Here is a 15,479-nt window from a genome sequence, read left to right on the forward strand (position 1 = left end):
CCTATTTGCAATCATTAGGAGTAACTTCTGAGGAGTTGCTGAGTTGCTAAGAGAGAGTTGTTCTTTCTGGGCATGGGTGGACATTTCTCAGGGAGTCCAGGTTGCTCCTGGGCATCTTTCTTGGGAAAACATAGCTCTCCAGAGGAACAGAGCGACCTTTGCAGGGTAGCCCAGGACCCTGCCACAGCCCTACTGCCCCCGGTGTCAAAAAATCCCTCACGACACTTAAAAGGCCTCTGCTCATGGGTCAGCTGGCCTCTGGGGTCTTCAGGAGGAGAACTTTGAGAAATTCCCAGAGGAATTAGAATGTGATATCAAAGATCCTAGTGTCTTGGGGGGAATATGTTACAGGCCAAGTTTGTGGCCTGTGTTCTTCTATATTCCTCTATTACATGTGCCAATGTATATCAGAGCTAAGTAATTGATGTCAGTACTACTGCACCAGTTTGCCAACAGAGGAACTTGGCAATAGCCGTTTTTGACTTCTTATTATTCCAGATCTGTTTGTGTTAGCTGGTTTCCCCTGATCGGCTTAATCTACATCAACCAATGTTGATGACTCCTAATATCAGAGCCAATTTTTAAACAGAAAACTTTTGCAGTTTCATTAAAATAGCTACGTTTATCACCTGACTTGCAGGAATTTGTGGAGACTTGTGGACTTAAGGGTAGTCCATATTAGTTTCTTTTAATCAGTGCCCTCTTTTTCCCTAATACATTTTTATCTTCTAATTTTCTTCTTAGGAGCTGGTATAGTACTGTGGTTTGGATTTAGGAGGAGAATAATGTGGATAACACAGTGATGGTTTAGTTATTGCTAAGCAGTGCTTAACACTGAGTCAGGGACTTTTCAGCTTCTCATACTGCCCTACCAGCAAGGAGGCGGGGGGTGCACAAGAAGCTGGGAGAGGACATAGCCAGAACAGCTGACCCAATGAGGACAAAGGGATATTCCATACAAGATGACATCATGCTGAACAATAAAACTGGGGGTAGTTGACTGGGGAATGGTGCTGCTGCTCAGGGACTGGCTGGGCATTGGTCAGCAGATGGTGAACAATTGCATTATGCATCACTTGTTTCATATATTATTTTACCATTATTATTATTTTCCCTTCCATTGCTGTCCTATTAAACTTTCTTTATCTCAACCCATGAGTTTTACCTTTTTTCCGATTCTCTCCCTCATCCCGCTGGGGGAGGGTGAGTGAACAGCTGTGTGGCGTTTAGCTGCCTGCCAGGTTAAACCACAACAACCTACCATATCTCTTACCCTGTTTTCTCCTCAGTCATCATTTGTCATCTGATTTTATCCAATAAATAACATTATTCATGTTGACAGAATGGTACAGAGTAGCGTTCAGTATTTCTGCAAATTCATCGATTATGCAGTTAGAGAAAATCCTCATAAATATGCATAATATCAGAAGCCTACTGGATCATACCAAAGGTCCATTTATTCCATGGATCACTGGAACAGTGATCAAAAGCGGACTTCTGGAAGGGAATATAAGAATTGGTTCAAGCATGGTGAAGATGTTTCTCTGACATACTCTCCTAGCTTCCAGCTGCCTAGGGACTTTCCTTCTCTACAAAGATTTCTAAAAGCTGTCAGTAAGTTGCCTTTAAATTTCCCATCTATCCAAGAAGGTCCTGAAGTCTTTTAGAAAGCAGATTTCACAAAGAAGGCACACCTTTTCCTGAGAAAAGGTGTCAATGTGTAGACATCTCAAGTAGTGTTTCACCATCCAGTATGTCTGAAAAACATTGGAACCTTTATTCTTATGCAAATAATAGTTAATCATAGTGATATTTTCCAAACAGGAAGACCTACATATCAGATCTGGAGGAGGAAAACCATGGACAGGCCAATTGCTCCTGGCCAACTTAAAGACAAGTCACTCTTCCAGGACAGTGATGGCAGCGCCGTTCCTGCCAAGAGCATGTGCCATAATTGTTCAAAGCTGAAGGTATGGAGAGGAGCCCTCACGACATATTATCTCTGGAATAATGATAATGACAATTTGAAGTTCTATCAAAATTCAGTTAGTTCCGTATGGCATTTTTTGACATGACTTGTGTTGGAAACAATGCTCTAGGTTGTGATTCCAAGAACATCGAAGTCAATAAATGTGTTCAGCAGTTAAAAAGTGAGGCCGTATTTTACTAATGAATCATTCAGAGGGTGTACTATAGTCATAGTGGTAGCTGCAGCTGTATCTTTTTATCCCTGTTTTTGAGAACAGGAGAAATAGGAGTAATAAGACGTTGTAATAATAGTACCAGTAATGATCAAGTTTATGCTGCAAGTTTTCCCTAAGGAAGGAAACAACTAAAACAGTATGTGGTAGAAAGGTAGAAGGTGCACGCAGTCAATGTCGACTTTCTTTTTCTTTGCAGTAGAAAAGGCTTTGGAGGCCATCCTGAAAAAGAAAGTAAAATCTTATGTTTTAATGAAAACAATTGGAAGAATCTTTTCAACGGAGAATTAGAAAGCAAAGCATTTGATTTTTCTATTTCTTGAGTAGGTTGCTCAGGCATCCAGCCATGAAGAAAAAATTGTTTCTTTGCAAACTCAATTATTTTCTCTCTTCAGATATTTCTTGGAGCTCTAGCTTTTTCCTTTTTTGCCAAAGGATTTTCTGGAAGCTACATGAAAAGTATGTCCAGTCAAATAGAAAGGCGATTTGAAATCTCATCATCAATTGTTGGCATTATTGATGGCAGCTTTGAGATAGGTATGTGTACTTTCTTTGAAAGTGGATAAATACTGCTTCTTAATCTATTTTTTCCCTAAAAAAAAATCTTTTTTTTTGTAATCCTACTGCTTCTCTCTCCTGTTGATGCAGGTAACTTAATGGTAATGGTGTTGGTGAGCTACCTTGGACCAAGAGTTCATCGACCAAAAGTAATTGCTGTTGGATGTCTCATCATGTCCTTAGGAGCGTTTTTGTCAGTGATGCCTCAGTTCCTAATGGGACGGTAAATATGGAGAGTTTTCACATTATGCGCTAATTGAATTTGACCATATGAAGTACTTTTTAATCACACACTCGAGTTAAAAGCTTGACAATAGTAGCTTCTTCCAGATAAAAGGAAGGTTTTAATAGGTGGATTTTTACTATTGACTTTCTGATTTCCTCTCTGAAAGTTTACCTGTTTTTACAGGTAAGTAAAAGAGAAACCTAAGATTTCTACAGAACTTACACATAATTAGGGATAAAGTGGGTTGAATATTTCACCTGGGATGGAATCATATCATAGAATACCAGGTTGGAAGGGACCTCAAGGATCATGTAGATCAACCTTTCTTGGCATAAGCACAGTTTAGACCAGATGGCCCAGCACCCTGTCCAGCTGAATCTCAAAAGTGTCCAGTGTTGGGGAATCCACCACTTCCTGGGAAGATTAATCCAACGGCTGATTGTTCTCATTGTGAAAAATTTTCCTCTTGTGTCCAATCGGAATCTCCGCAGGAGTAACTTGTACCCAGTACCCCTTGTCTTTTCCATGTGACTCCTTGTAAAAAGGGAATCTCCATCCTCTTTATAGCCACCCTTTAAATACTGGAATGTGGTGATAAGGTCCCCTCTAAGCCTTCTTTTCTCAAGGCTGAACAAACACAATTCTCTCAGCCTTTCCTCATATGGCAGGCCTCCCAGTCCTTTGATCCTCTTTGTGGCCCTTCTCTGGGCATTCTCCAGCCTGTCCACACCTGTTTTGTATAGCGGGGACCAAAACTGAACACAGTATTCCAGGCGTGGCCTGACAAGTGCTGAGTAGAGTGGGATAATGACTTCTTTATCTCTGCTGGTGATCCCTTTGTTGATGCAGGCCAGCATCCTGTTGGCTTTCTTTGCCGCAGCAGCACATTGCTCACTCATATGGAGCTTGTTGTCCATCAGGACCCCCAGGTGCCTTTCCACAGAGCTGCTCCCCACTGGGTAGATCCCAACCTGTGCTGCACTCCTGGATTATGTTTTCCCAGGTGCAAGACCTCACAGTTGTCCTTGTTGAACTTCATAAGGTTCTTGTTAGCCCACTCTTCCAGCCTATCCAGGTCTTCCTGCAGGGTGGATCTCTCTTCCAAAGTGTCTACTTCCCCACTCAGTTTGGTATCATCAGCAAACTTCATCAGGGTACACTCGATCCCATCATCCAGGTCACTTATGAAGATATTAAACAGCGTTGGGCTCCATATTGATCCCTGGGGGACCCCACTTGTGACAGGTTGCCAGTTTGAAAGAAGCTATTTAGCACCACTCTCTGGGTGCAGCCTGTCAGACAGTTCCCCACCCACCGCACAGACCACTTGTCTAGACCGTAACCCATCAGTTTCTCTGGGAGGAGGCTGTGGGGAACCTTGTCGAAAGCCTTGGAGAAATCCAGGTAGACAATGTCCACTGCACGCCTCACATCAACCGAACAGGTTACTTTGTTATAGAATGCAATCAGGTTTGTCAAGCATGATTTGCCCTTGCTGAATCCATGCTGGCTTTTCCCAATCACATGCTTCATTTGACATGTGATAGCCCCCAGGAGGATTCATTCCATAACTTCTTCAGGGACTGAAGTAATACTGATGAGCCCATAATTTCCTGGATCCTCCTTTAAACCCTTCTTGTAGACGGGGGTCACATTAGCCTTCTTCCAGTCTTATGGGACATCCCCTGATCTCCACGACTTCTCAAAGATTATAGAAGCAGCAAAGACATCAGCCATCTCTCCTAACGCCCTTGTGTGGATAACATCAGGGTCCATTGATTTGTAGGGGTCAAGCTCCTGTAATAGTTTGCATACCAGCTCTTCGTTCACTGACAGTGGGTCTGTGTTTGGATATATGTGCATATGCATATTTTTTTAGCTGTTCTCCTTTTTTATACTTAAATGAACTATAATGAGGTCGTCATGGAAGAGGTTTCTTTCTCCATGGTGGCCATTCATGCTAAGCTCTTTGAAATTATCAAGATATGTATCTATCATCTCCACTGAAATCAGGGAGAGTTAAATATTTAAATAACTCTTCACATCTAAGCTTTAGCACTTACATAGCTGTCAGAAGCAGTTCATACCTCTCCAATCCGCTGGCATCCTTACTGAATAGTAGTTGAAAATAAACCCCCTCTGTCCCTCAAAAATTAAAATTTATTTGTGCATCTTCTTTAGTTCCAAGACCAATATCTGTGATAAGGAGGGTATGGAAGGAATTCTATCTGGGGACCATGGTATGGAAGGTGGCTTGTGAAATAGCAGGGAACCTGCACAAACCAGAAGCGGAGCCATGGAAATCTCTGATTTAACGCAAACTTATAGCCAAGTTCTGAAGATTACCCATTTTCCACAACACTGAGCAATGGGGCCATGGGGACCTCACCATCATCCATTGCAATATTAAAGGTTACTGCTTGATTGCACAGTCAGAGGGAATGTTTACTCTCCATTTATCCCAATGTAGCACAAATGTACTCAAACTGGCTTCAGTTTTCTTAGCAGATTTGCTGTAGTAGCTGGCTGCCTAAATACAGACAAACTGGTGCACGTGTTTTGCAGCCTGCATTAATCTCTTTCTAGACACAGACAGGTTACTGCCAACTCCCTAGCTAGCTAATTTTAAACAAACACAGAAATCTCTGTTACATGTCTGTCACATCGGTAAGAAACTGGTGCCAGTATGGAAAAACATCAGCATTGTTGGGTGTAGACAGAGGTGGATGGACTCTGCCTCTGTCCTTCAGTCTAAAGAACGATCTCTTAAGCCCTGCAAGCAGCTTTTTTTTTGCTTTTTAGATTAAGAAAAAAACGGTGTTAGAATGGTCAGAGCATTTTGAAAAAGGTATGAAGATGTTTTTTAAGTGAAAGCACTGGAAATGGGTCGCCCCTCAGCTTTGCCTTCACTTAATAGGAATGAACACGTATGAACACAAGACTCGTACACACTTCCCGCAAGCAGATTCTTTCATGTGTCAGTTGTATTTTACATAGTTGTTTTCCAGTTATAATTATGAAAGGGTAACTGTTACTGTGGACAACTCCTCTACGAGCGTATCAGCTTGCTCCCCAGCATCGTCTGTGGGCCATCCAGTCACAGATGCTACAGAAACACCCAGCGCAATGAAAAATTTTGGTAAGCAAAAGCTATGATGCTGGGTTCCCTTATTCTGCTTGTCCCCACTTTATACACCCTCTTTTACTGGAAAGCAGTAAAACCCCTGTTAGAAACTCTGATATATACAAACCCACCCTGTAATGATTTTAAAAAAAATCTATTTTGTGTTATTTTTCTGTTGCAATAAAATATTGTCAGCATTATGTTCACAGAAATGTAAATGTTTATGGCCTGCAGGATGTGAGAAAACAACGAATTCCTATCTGTGGCTCTTTGTGTTGATGGGGAACCTTTTACGTGGAATTGGGGAAGCACCAGTTATGCCCCTGGGGTTTTCGTATATTGATGATTTTTCTAAAGAAGAAAACTCAGCATTTTACATAGGTAATATGCAAATGAGTGACTTTATGCTGAACATTCTTTTCTTTAACATTTCTGTAGCCAAGCAAATACTCACCAAAACAATCTATCTGCTCTATTCTGGATAATTTTGAGTCATACAAAGACAAAAAAGCAATTCAAAAGAGATGCCATGTTTATTTTTGAAGGATATTTCTCAGATACTCCTTTTTCTTTCCCCAAATGGCTGCTGCTACATGTGCTGGTTTTCTCTGCGATGAAGGGAAGCATAGTCAAATACTCACTTCTCCAAAGGGAGAAGTCATATCTGCCTTATCTGGCATATCATCTTCAGTACCATAGCTTCAGAGAATAAATTCTTCTTAATCACTGTTCCACGGACAGGAGAATTATCCTTAATTGCAGTAGTGTAAACAGGTTACAGAAGCTTTTACCTGACTTCTTGAATTTTACATGCAGCACATTTCCTGATGAAAGCTTTTTAAAATCACTAGTCACTGAAGGAGAAACCAAACCCTTGCCAGGGTGTTGTAACAAATCCCTTCTAATTGGGATTTTGTTGTTGTTTTGATGAAAGATAGCCTATTGCCCAAGACAGAAAGACGTACACCCAAGCTAATTCATTTATTGCCAAACTGATTTAATAGCATGGAATGTTTGTGTGGTTGAGGGAGCTCAAAACTGCTGCCTGAAGTAAGCTTGGTGAAGTTGAACTGGTCATAAAGACAGTAAGATGCAGTTTGAGGAAGAGCTCAGTGAGTAATGCTACAGGGTAAGGCCATTGCAAATGACTTCATTTGGGGATGAGGAAATCTGCAGGTTGAAAAAAAGGGAAGTATTGTGAAGGGAGCTGACAAAAACAAAAGTTCCACTTAGCAGTTATCCAAAATATTTGTAATCGCCTCTGAGCTTCTGATTTAAGGTATTTTAAGAAGTTCAGGTGAATTTTTTTCTTGTCAGAATCTGATCTAGGAGAGATTGCGACAGGTTGGGAGCTATTGGGGTAGTGAGATTAAAAATATAGAGCCGGCAGAGAGAATAGTATGGATTCAACCAAAATGAAAATTTGTTTGGGTCACGTAACTGAAACAAAGTATTCTGTTTACAGAGTGTTAAAATTTTTCATTTTAACATTCTGAATAGTAATTTTCAGTCTCTCATTCCATTCAAATATTTTCATACTTTGATGGACTGACCCAATTTGCAATAGAAGTGAATGTTGAAATAGTCTTTTCCACTGAGCTGAAATTCCTTTTCTTAACTAACTTTAATTCTTTTCTGTATCAGATTTTTTATTTAAATTGACTGAATCAATTTATTACCAGCATTTTTGTAAAATAAAAAAAAAAAAGTCCTATAATGAAGAAACTTCAGTCAAACCTTGCTGTTGAATTTTGACCACTGATCTCATTATTTGACCCTGATCTCATTATTTGGCCTCATCTTCCTCTCTCTCCTTTTTCTCCTGGCCTTAGATGTTTTGCTGAGTAAGAACATAACTTATTTTGAGGCAGAGACAGCTTTTTATTAAGTGTCAATGGAATACAACATTAAAATACTTTTGACAGCAGTAAAAGAGGAGTTGTCATAGGAAGGAACCGAAAAGGAAAAATTAACCTGTTTTTTGAAGCCATCTTACAGAATTTAATAGAGGATGGTAGCTTTGCTGTAGGTGGTTAACTTTATTAGAGGCTTTGAATGAATGAAATTTCATCACTTAGTTGAGCGCTAGCCTATAATCTTGTAACTAGTGAAACCATGGCTTCAACGGAAACATATCTGAGGCTAATGTATGTTAATACCTGTTACATGGTAAATTACTCATCAATACAAGGCTTGGTTGAGCTATGTCAATATACAGCTGATTAACTGATAAGTCTGCATGATTTGCTGTTTGCGGTTTAGTCTATTTATTAATTACAAACAATAAATATTACAAAGAAAATATAAGAAAATATCACAGTGAAATTATTTGGTTTTGTTCTATCACAATGCAAGCATATTCCCTTAGTGAAGTTATTGAATTTAAAGAACGTGCAGGTGTGAAATTTAATTTTAAAAATATATATATGCTAAATTATTGCACATATGCTTCTTAGTTTATCTGGTAGCTTATGGTATCTTAAAGAAATGTACTGCATACAATATACAACGCCATTGGTTGCTGGTTTTTATCTGTTTATTTTAGAAATTTACCACTGAGATCTTGCATATTTCTGAGTAGTCAGTTCTGCTTTAGTCTCACTGATAAGAAGCTAATTCCTGGATTCTAGTGCCAAAATGCTGACTCTGCAGAAGTCAGTAGGATTTACAGAACATAAGGCTGAACATGGACAAGAACTATTGGGCTCTTGATCAAGAATTCTTTTTTTTCTAGTACAATTAGGCCTTATGCAACTTCAAACAGCTCCAAGTTGCAGTTCCATGCTAGAATTTAGAAATGTAAATCACTGGACTTTTTTTGAAACTTTTATCCCCTACCACTAAACTTCAATAGGCTAACACAAGTGACAAGGGAAAGTGCAGCCCTATGCTCCACTTATTTTGAGGATTTTTTTAAAATGTTGATTGCCAGTAGTTGTCACCAAAATTCTATTGTGCTGTCAGTAAAATACAGTCCTAGCTTCCTATGTTTCTGCAAGCCTTCACAGCTTATTCATTTGCTCCTAGGGACATCCATCCTTCTTCTGATCCCATGTTTTCACCTTTGTAAGCAGAAACAGAGCAGGAAACGGAAGCCTCAGTGAAGCCAGTAGCAAAACCTCAAACTGATTTTAAAGACATCATTACTTGATCATGAGATTTCTTTACTTTTTTTTACAGCCGCATAAGTACATATTAAACAACAGTTAGCTGATTTGCTTATTCTGGTGCTGAATGAGTCAACAAAGATTCTGTCTAATTAACTTGGATCTCACACACGCACATTTATATCTCTTTCTTGCCTACTAAAAATATTCTCAGGGTGCTGTACCTAATTCCACGTCCATGCACTTTTGTTGTCTGTGTCATCCTGATGTGACTCCAAACTACAAAGATGTGCTTTCGTATGTGCACATCATCAGATCAACCACTGCTACTTAAAATTAGACTAGGGACCTGAACACATACTACAGGGAAAAGTCCTGCTTCTACAATCACAGAACATTATGTAAGCTGTAAATAGAGTTGCAGAAAGATTTATGATACCTCCAAAGGGCGTAGAGTTGTATGTTCATTAATTAACTGCTGCAAGTTCAACAATGCAACTACAAAAATCCAAGTAGGGAGGAGGAGGGATAAAAATCATTGCAACGGTATTCTCTTTATTCCTGTTCCCTCCAAGACACCAATCTTGCCAATGAAATTCATGTGGGGGCCCAGGTGAGACCCCACTTGCTTCAGCAAAGCCCTGTGCAGGTGAAGGAGCCTGCTTCCGCATCACAGCGAGCACATTGGCAGCTTACAACTTGTTTTCTTGCTCATCAGAAGCTTCCCACTAGACATCCCCCAACAGCCTGTGCCCCTCTTCTGCCTCCTCCTTCCTCTTTCCTTTCCTTGCCCTCAGAGGAGCGGGCATGCTTGTCTGCGTGTTGTTTTGCTCACTCCTCCTGCTGCCTCCCTTCTCTTACAGGCCTGGTGAGATCCTCAGGCATGTTTGGGCCAACCCTGGGCTTCCTGCTTGGATCCTTCTGTGCCAGCCTCTGGGTCGATATTGGTGTTGTGGATATCGGTAAGAGACAGTGGGGTGATGCACTAACTGAGAGGTTGGCTGGAGCCTGCGTGCCAAGAAGCACTTTCCCAGCTTACTACTCCAGAAAAGGGAGTTCTCCAGAGATTTTCCCACTCAAAAGCTGTTGTTATTCACATTTTAATATCTGCAGTGTTGTAGTGTGAGTGGAATGGCCCTTGATGCAAGACCCCCACCCCTGCTGCAGAAGCATGTTGTACCTCCTTTTGTGCTCATACACACATTCGTTACACCCTTGCTGTGCAGCTGAGAACAAATGAGGAAATGAAAGGCCATCCCTGCGTTAAGCGAACCCTGAAAGGCCTTTCCTCATGGACAATTTCAACACTTGGCAAAAATTATGTTCGCTTAAAAAGGATGCAGCAGAGATTCATATGAATACTCATTCCATTGTTAAAATCACTTTCAGGTCTCTAATCTCAAGGAAACTTTGAGGAACTTCAAGGAAAAACTGTTGAGTTTGGGGATGGAAGAATGAAGTGGCAGTGAGAAATTAAGAAAGAGAGGTTGTTTTTTGGTGGTGAAGGGCCCTCTTGCTGTTACTCGTTCTCACAGAAAGTATTGGAAGATTGTGGCAAGGAAATGTCACCATGGGTCTAAATGGAGACATCTATTTTTGACTGCATGGGACTGATTTGATACAAGCTGCCTTTCAATTCTTCATGCGAAATATAAATCACCTCTGTTCTATCTTTAATATATAAGGATACCCATAGTATCATTAGTTAAATTAAAAAGAAATAATTTAATTGCTGTGTGTGATATTTAATCTATTTTCCTCTCTTTCTGTGTTTTATAGATGCCGTCAGCATAAATCCTAAGGATACCCGTTGGGTTGGTGCCTGGTGGCTTGGATTGCTCATCTGTGGAGCAGTCAACTTCGTTGCTTCCTTGCCTTTCTGGTTTCTGCCTTACTCCTTAACAAAAGAAGGAGAGAATGAAAAACTGAAGATTAGTCATTTGCCTGTTCAAGGAGATCCCTGTAAAATAGACTCCCCAGTTCAGCCACAGATAAAGTTCTCAGAGGCAGTAAAAGGTGAAAGATTAGTGCTCAAACGTTTGCATGTGAATTATCTCTCATAGGTTCACTCTGAGCTGAGCATGGATTTGCACAAGCCTTGGCAAAATGCACATTTGTGCAGTGCAAATGATGGACAAAAATGCTCTCATTTGTAGTACCATAATTACATGCTAAGGGTGTGTTTCAGTTCTCCGTTTGTCAGACAGCTGGAAAAAGCTCATGCACCAGAAATTCTCAGTTCAGCATGGTAGTTGTCGTGCGATGTGTTTCAGCTATGACCTTATGATTGTGGAGGAAGAGGGGGAAAGCATCCCATTAATGACCAGTCCACAGCTGGCAGGTTACTGTTTTACTGAGGCCAACGTTTGGGAGGGAAACATGGGGCTAAGTACCACAAGACCTGTTGCAGGGCTTTCACTGAATTCATGGCTCCTGTGTATGAGCTCAGTAATGCTAAATTAACCTCGTATAGGCAATATTGGACCCAACTATCCATTGCCGGACTCAGTCCCCCGAGGCTTTTATTCGTATGTGTGTATGCATGTGCTATCCTTAGTGACAAGAGCATTTCCCGGAGAAGTGTTTTGAACTCTCGTCTTTTAGGTAGGTGTGCTAACAGCCAGACCACAGGCTAAATGCAGGTTTTTGTCTTCACTTTAATTTTATGGACTTAGATATTCTAACCAAGGGTCTCAGGAAAGGTTTCAGCCTTTTGCTGGGTTAGGTGCTCCCTTTCTCTGGATATCACACTCATAGAATCACACAATCACAGAATGGTAGGGTTGGAAGGGACCTCTGGAGATCATCTAGTCCAACCCCCCTGCCACAGCAGGGTCACCTAGAGCGGGTTGCACAGGAACACATCCAGGTGGGTTTTGAATGTCCCCAGACATGGAGACCCTACCACCTCTCTGGGCAGCCTGTTCCAGTGCTCTGCCACCCTCAAAGGAAAGAAGTTCCTCCTCATGTTTAGGTGGAACTTCCTATGCTCAAGTTTGTGCCCATTACCTCATGCAGGCCTCTTGTGTGGTTTGTGAAGGCTCCTCCTTTAGGCACCAAACTTTTCACTTGGGATATTATAGAGAGTCTTAATGGTCCCCTAGGGGCCCTTTCCTGTACAGGCTTTGAGGATCAGTGTTGCAAGCCTTAGTGCCTTTGCTGTATCGCACACAAGAACACAGCAAAAGGATTTCTGATTCCCAGTCCAGCATCCACTGTGCCATTTGGCCTTCCTGCTTCTGTAAGTCATGTGTTGGCAATGAGGAAAATCTCACTTGGACAAGCGTATTTTTTGATAGGCAAAGAACTGTAGCCTGCAATAGAGCCAATAGTTAACTCAAAGTTAGTTTTATTAGCTGAAGGATGTCAAAACAACTCTTCTCTATGTTTAGCAGGGTGTACAGCATATACCTCTCCATTGCAGATTTCCTCCCAGCTCTGAAGAAGCTGTTTGGAAATCCAGTTTTCTTGGTGTACATCTTCCTCACTATTCTGCAGTACAATTCTCTTGTTGGGATGATAACCTATGAGACAAAGTTTATGGAGCAGCAATTTAATGTATCAGTGGCAAAGGCCATCTTTCTAATTGGTAGGTACCTGTCCTTCTTTTAAATTCCAATGTCAAAAAGGATGCTTCTCTTTGTTATTTTGCCTTCCTTTTTAGGGGGAGTTTTTGCGAACTTTTTTGGTTAAAAAAAGTATGTAGTGATTTGTTAATTTTCCTAATGTATTTTGAAAATGGATGTTAATTTTAGTGTTATTTTTCCTGGTATTCCAAATTTAGTGAGCTAGAGGATTATTAGAACTGTGTGGATTTTTTTTTTGGCTGAAGCTTTTTTCAAAGAGTGAGATTTGGATTATGAATGTATGTGTTTTTGTGAACAAATAATACACAGAAACTGCAACTAAGTAACAACTAAAAGAAAAAACATCTAATTTAGAAAATGTCTAATGAAACCTAGTGATTTTCCTTTTCAGAATAACATATCGGTATAAATGTTCTTCAATTTTCATTACAAATACAAATTTTATAATGTAAATGTAAAATTTTGAGTCATTTCGTTCAGCTCTCTTTCTATGCCAGTTCCCTCGAAAATAAGTTCTTCGTAGTGCTCTACAAAAAAAAGAATGCTGAAATCATATTAATTTTACAGTGATTAATATGGTCTCATAATCTGGCAAGAAAACCAGGGTATTTGAAGACACTGAATAACTGATATTCCATTACTTTAGTTTGAAGACAGTCTGCTTTGCTGTGGGTCAAGTGCAAATGTGGGAAGAACTTTCGTTTTCCTATCTTGTTTTGGATGCAGGGAAAATTTTACAAAACCATGACCAAAAAAACCACATGACCAAAAACCCACACAAACAAAAAAACTGGCACAGAGAAAGACAAGCCCCTCACAATAGAATCTTGTAAAAGCTCTCTATTTAGCACGTGAGTATTAGAGCTGGAGTTTGTGAAATGCTGAACGGATTAAATCTAAATGAAATCTTTCCATTATTCACTCTCAGAGCAAAATGGAATCCAATGCAAGACACTGCTTCCTTTCATTTTCCATTTTGGAGATTATTTTTTTAAAACTTTCAGAAAGTTTGATGTTTTACTTTAAATAAAGAAGTATCCATGAGCTGAGACATTTATCTCATTTACTCCAGCTTCTATCAGGCACTTGTATAGGTTTTATTACATCAGTATGCAACAGAATAATATTTATTTATATATATTTATGTATATATAAATATATATATATTTATTACAACAATATAATAAAAAGGTAGGGAATATCGAGGAACTAAACTTTTTAAAGTCATAACATGACTTGAAAGAAAATGAGGAAATAAGTAAAATTACTTAAAGGTAATAAAAAAAATCTTAGAACCTCCAAGGATCGGTCCGAAAAAAGGTCAGTATCTGATATTTTGGAAACTACTAGAACCAGGTATTTATTTGAAAAAGGGTCGATGCAAGTGACAGCAGTTAACATTTTGTTACCTTCTATTTGCAGGTGTGATACTTTTACCCATGACAATCCTGGGGATGTTTCTAGGAGGCTTTCTGATCAAGAAATTCAAACTTCACATAACCGAAATGGCAAAGTTCGCGTGCATCACCTTTATAATAGCGTATTTGTTAAACCTCTTGTACTTTACGTGCAGTTGTGAGGTGCTCCAGGTGGCTGGCTTGACAGCGCCCTACTCAGGGTTTGTATCCCCTTGGGTTTGTGTTGGTTGTCATTTATCATGGTTGCGTCCTGCCCCATGCAGAACATGGTGCAAGCACCTGCATTCCTCTACTCTCAATCTAATCTGGATTTGTTATCTCATCTGAAATACAAACCTTCTACTCTAGGAAAAATTTTGATTTTAATTTGGATGAGTTCTGAAATTTGGCTCCTCTGTTGATTTGGTGTCCCATATTTCTTTTGCATAAAAAAAATCTATATGTGTCTGTTTAAAGGCAGCGATTTTTTATTGATACTGGCATGTCTTATGTCATCTGCTAGTGTCAATCAGTGTGGTTTCAGCTACAGTAGAGCTGCTGTGATTATATAATTTTACTGCTCCCTTGGTGGTGATACACACAAGAAAACCCAAGATTTTGAGATAGACTTGTCAGGCTTAAATGATACCAGTGTTGGGGATGGGCAGGATAACCAAATTTTGTTTTCAAATTTCATTTAAACGGGACATTTCTTTTTCTAAATTGTTTATTGCTGGATATTGGGAATATACCTCTGTATTCTGGCAATTCACTAATTAATACAAAATTTGTCACAGGGAATTGAAATTTTTATATTCTATTTCAAAACTTTAATTTAAAGTGGTTCTGCTACCATGTAGGGAACGGGAAGTAAAATGAGTGTTGGAAGTGGCTTCTCCGTAGTCCCCCAATGGCTTTGCCTCTAGAAGGGTCAATCTTCTAGATCAGTAGTTATCAACCTGCATGGGGCGTTACCAGCCTGCCTTGGTTTCTGGAGCTGCCGACCTGCCTGGGTCCATTTTCTCAGCTGTGAAGTAGAAAGTGGTCATGTCAGGAGCGTGTGCTGCCCAAACAGACATTCCCCCTCCCTTGCCAGGACTATGGTCATGCTTTCTTGAGAATATTTTGCTGATCCCAGCAGCATGCCACAATTGCCTACTGTTTAAATTTAGCTCAGGCTGGTCCAAAAATTTTCAAGGGATTTTAAAGGATTAAACTGAATCCAGCAGGCTTGCTAGATTTTCACTTCAGGCAGAAACTCAGTCCTGTGTTTTTTGAA

At 40.0% G+C, this 15,479-nt stretch overlaps 1 protein-coding gene across 18 annotated transcripts in view; it reads left to right on the top strand.

Moving 5' to 3' along the window:
• The window catches only part of LOC128909185 (solute carrier organic anion transporter family member 1C1-like), a 64,481-nt gene that overhangs the window by 13,350 nt on the left and 35,652 nt on the right, over positions 1–15,479 (top strand). For 17 of the 18 annotated variants that reach the window (XR_008466287.1, XR_008466276.1, XR_008466284.1 and 14 more), the window contains 9 exons: positions 1,825–1,970; positions 2,597–2,738; positions 2,850–2,982; positions 5,994–6,124; positions 6,344–6,490; positions 10,080–10,178; positions 10,996–11,232; positions 12,641–12,805; positions 14,226–14,421. Coding sequence is in view for 14 of the 18 variants with exons in the window: in XM_054200532.1 (XP_054056507.1) it covers positions 1,825–1,970; positions 2,597–2,738; positions 2,850–2,982; positions 5,994–6,124; positions 6,344–6,490; positions 10,080–10,178; positions 10,996–11,232; positions 12,641–12,805; positions 14,226–14,421 (1,396 nt within the window). In the remaining 4 variants the exon portion in view is untranslated. Of the gene's footprint in view, positions 1–1,824; positions 1,971–2,596; positions 2,739–2,849; positions 2,983–5,993; positions 6,125–6,343; positions 6,491–10,079; positions 10,179–10,995; positions 11,233–12,640; positions 12,806–14,225; positions 14,422–15,479 lie in introns of those variants that run through there. The other variant, XM_054200647.1, reaches the window with a different exon arrangement.

This window comes from Rissa tridactyla, chromosome 1 (genome assembly GCF_028500815.1).
Source record: "Rissa tridactyla isolate bRisTri1 chromosome 1, bRisTri1.patW.cur.20221130, whole genome shotgun sequence".
NCBI classification, from domain to species: domain Eukaryota; kingdom Metazoa; phylum Chordata; class Aves; order Charadriiformes; family Laridae; genus Rissa; species Rissa tridactyla.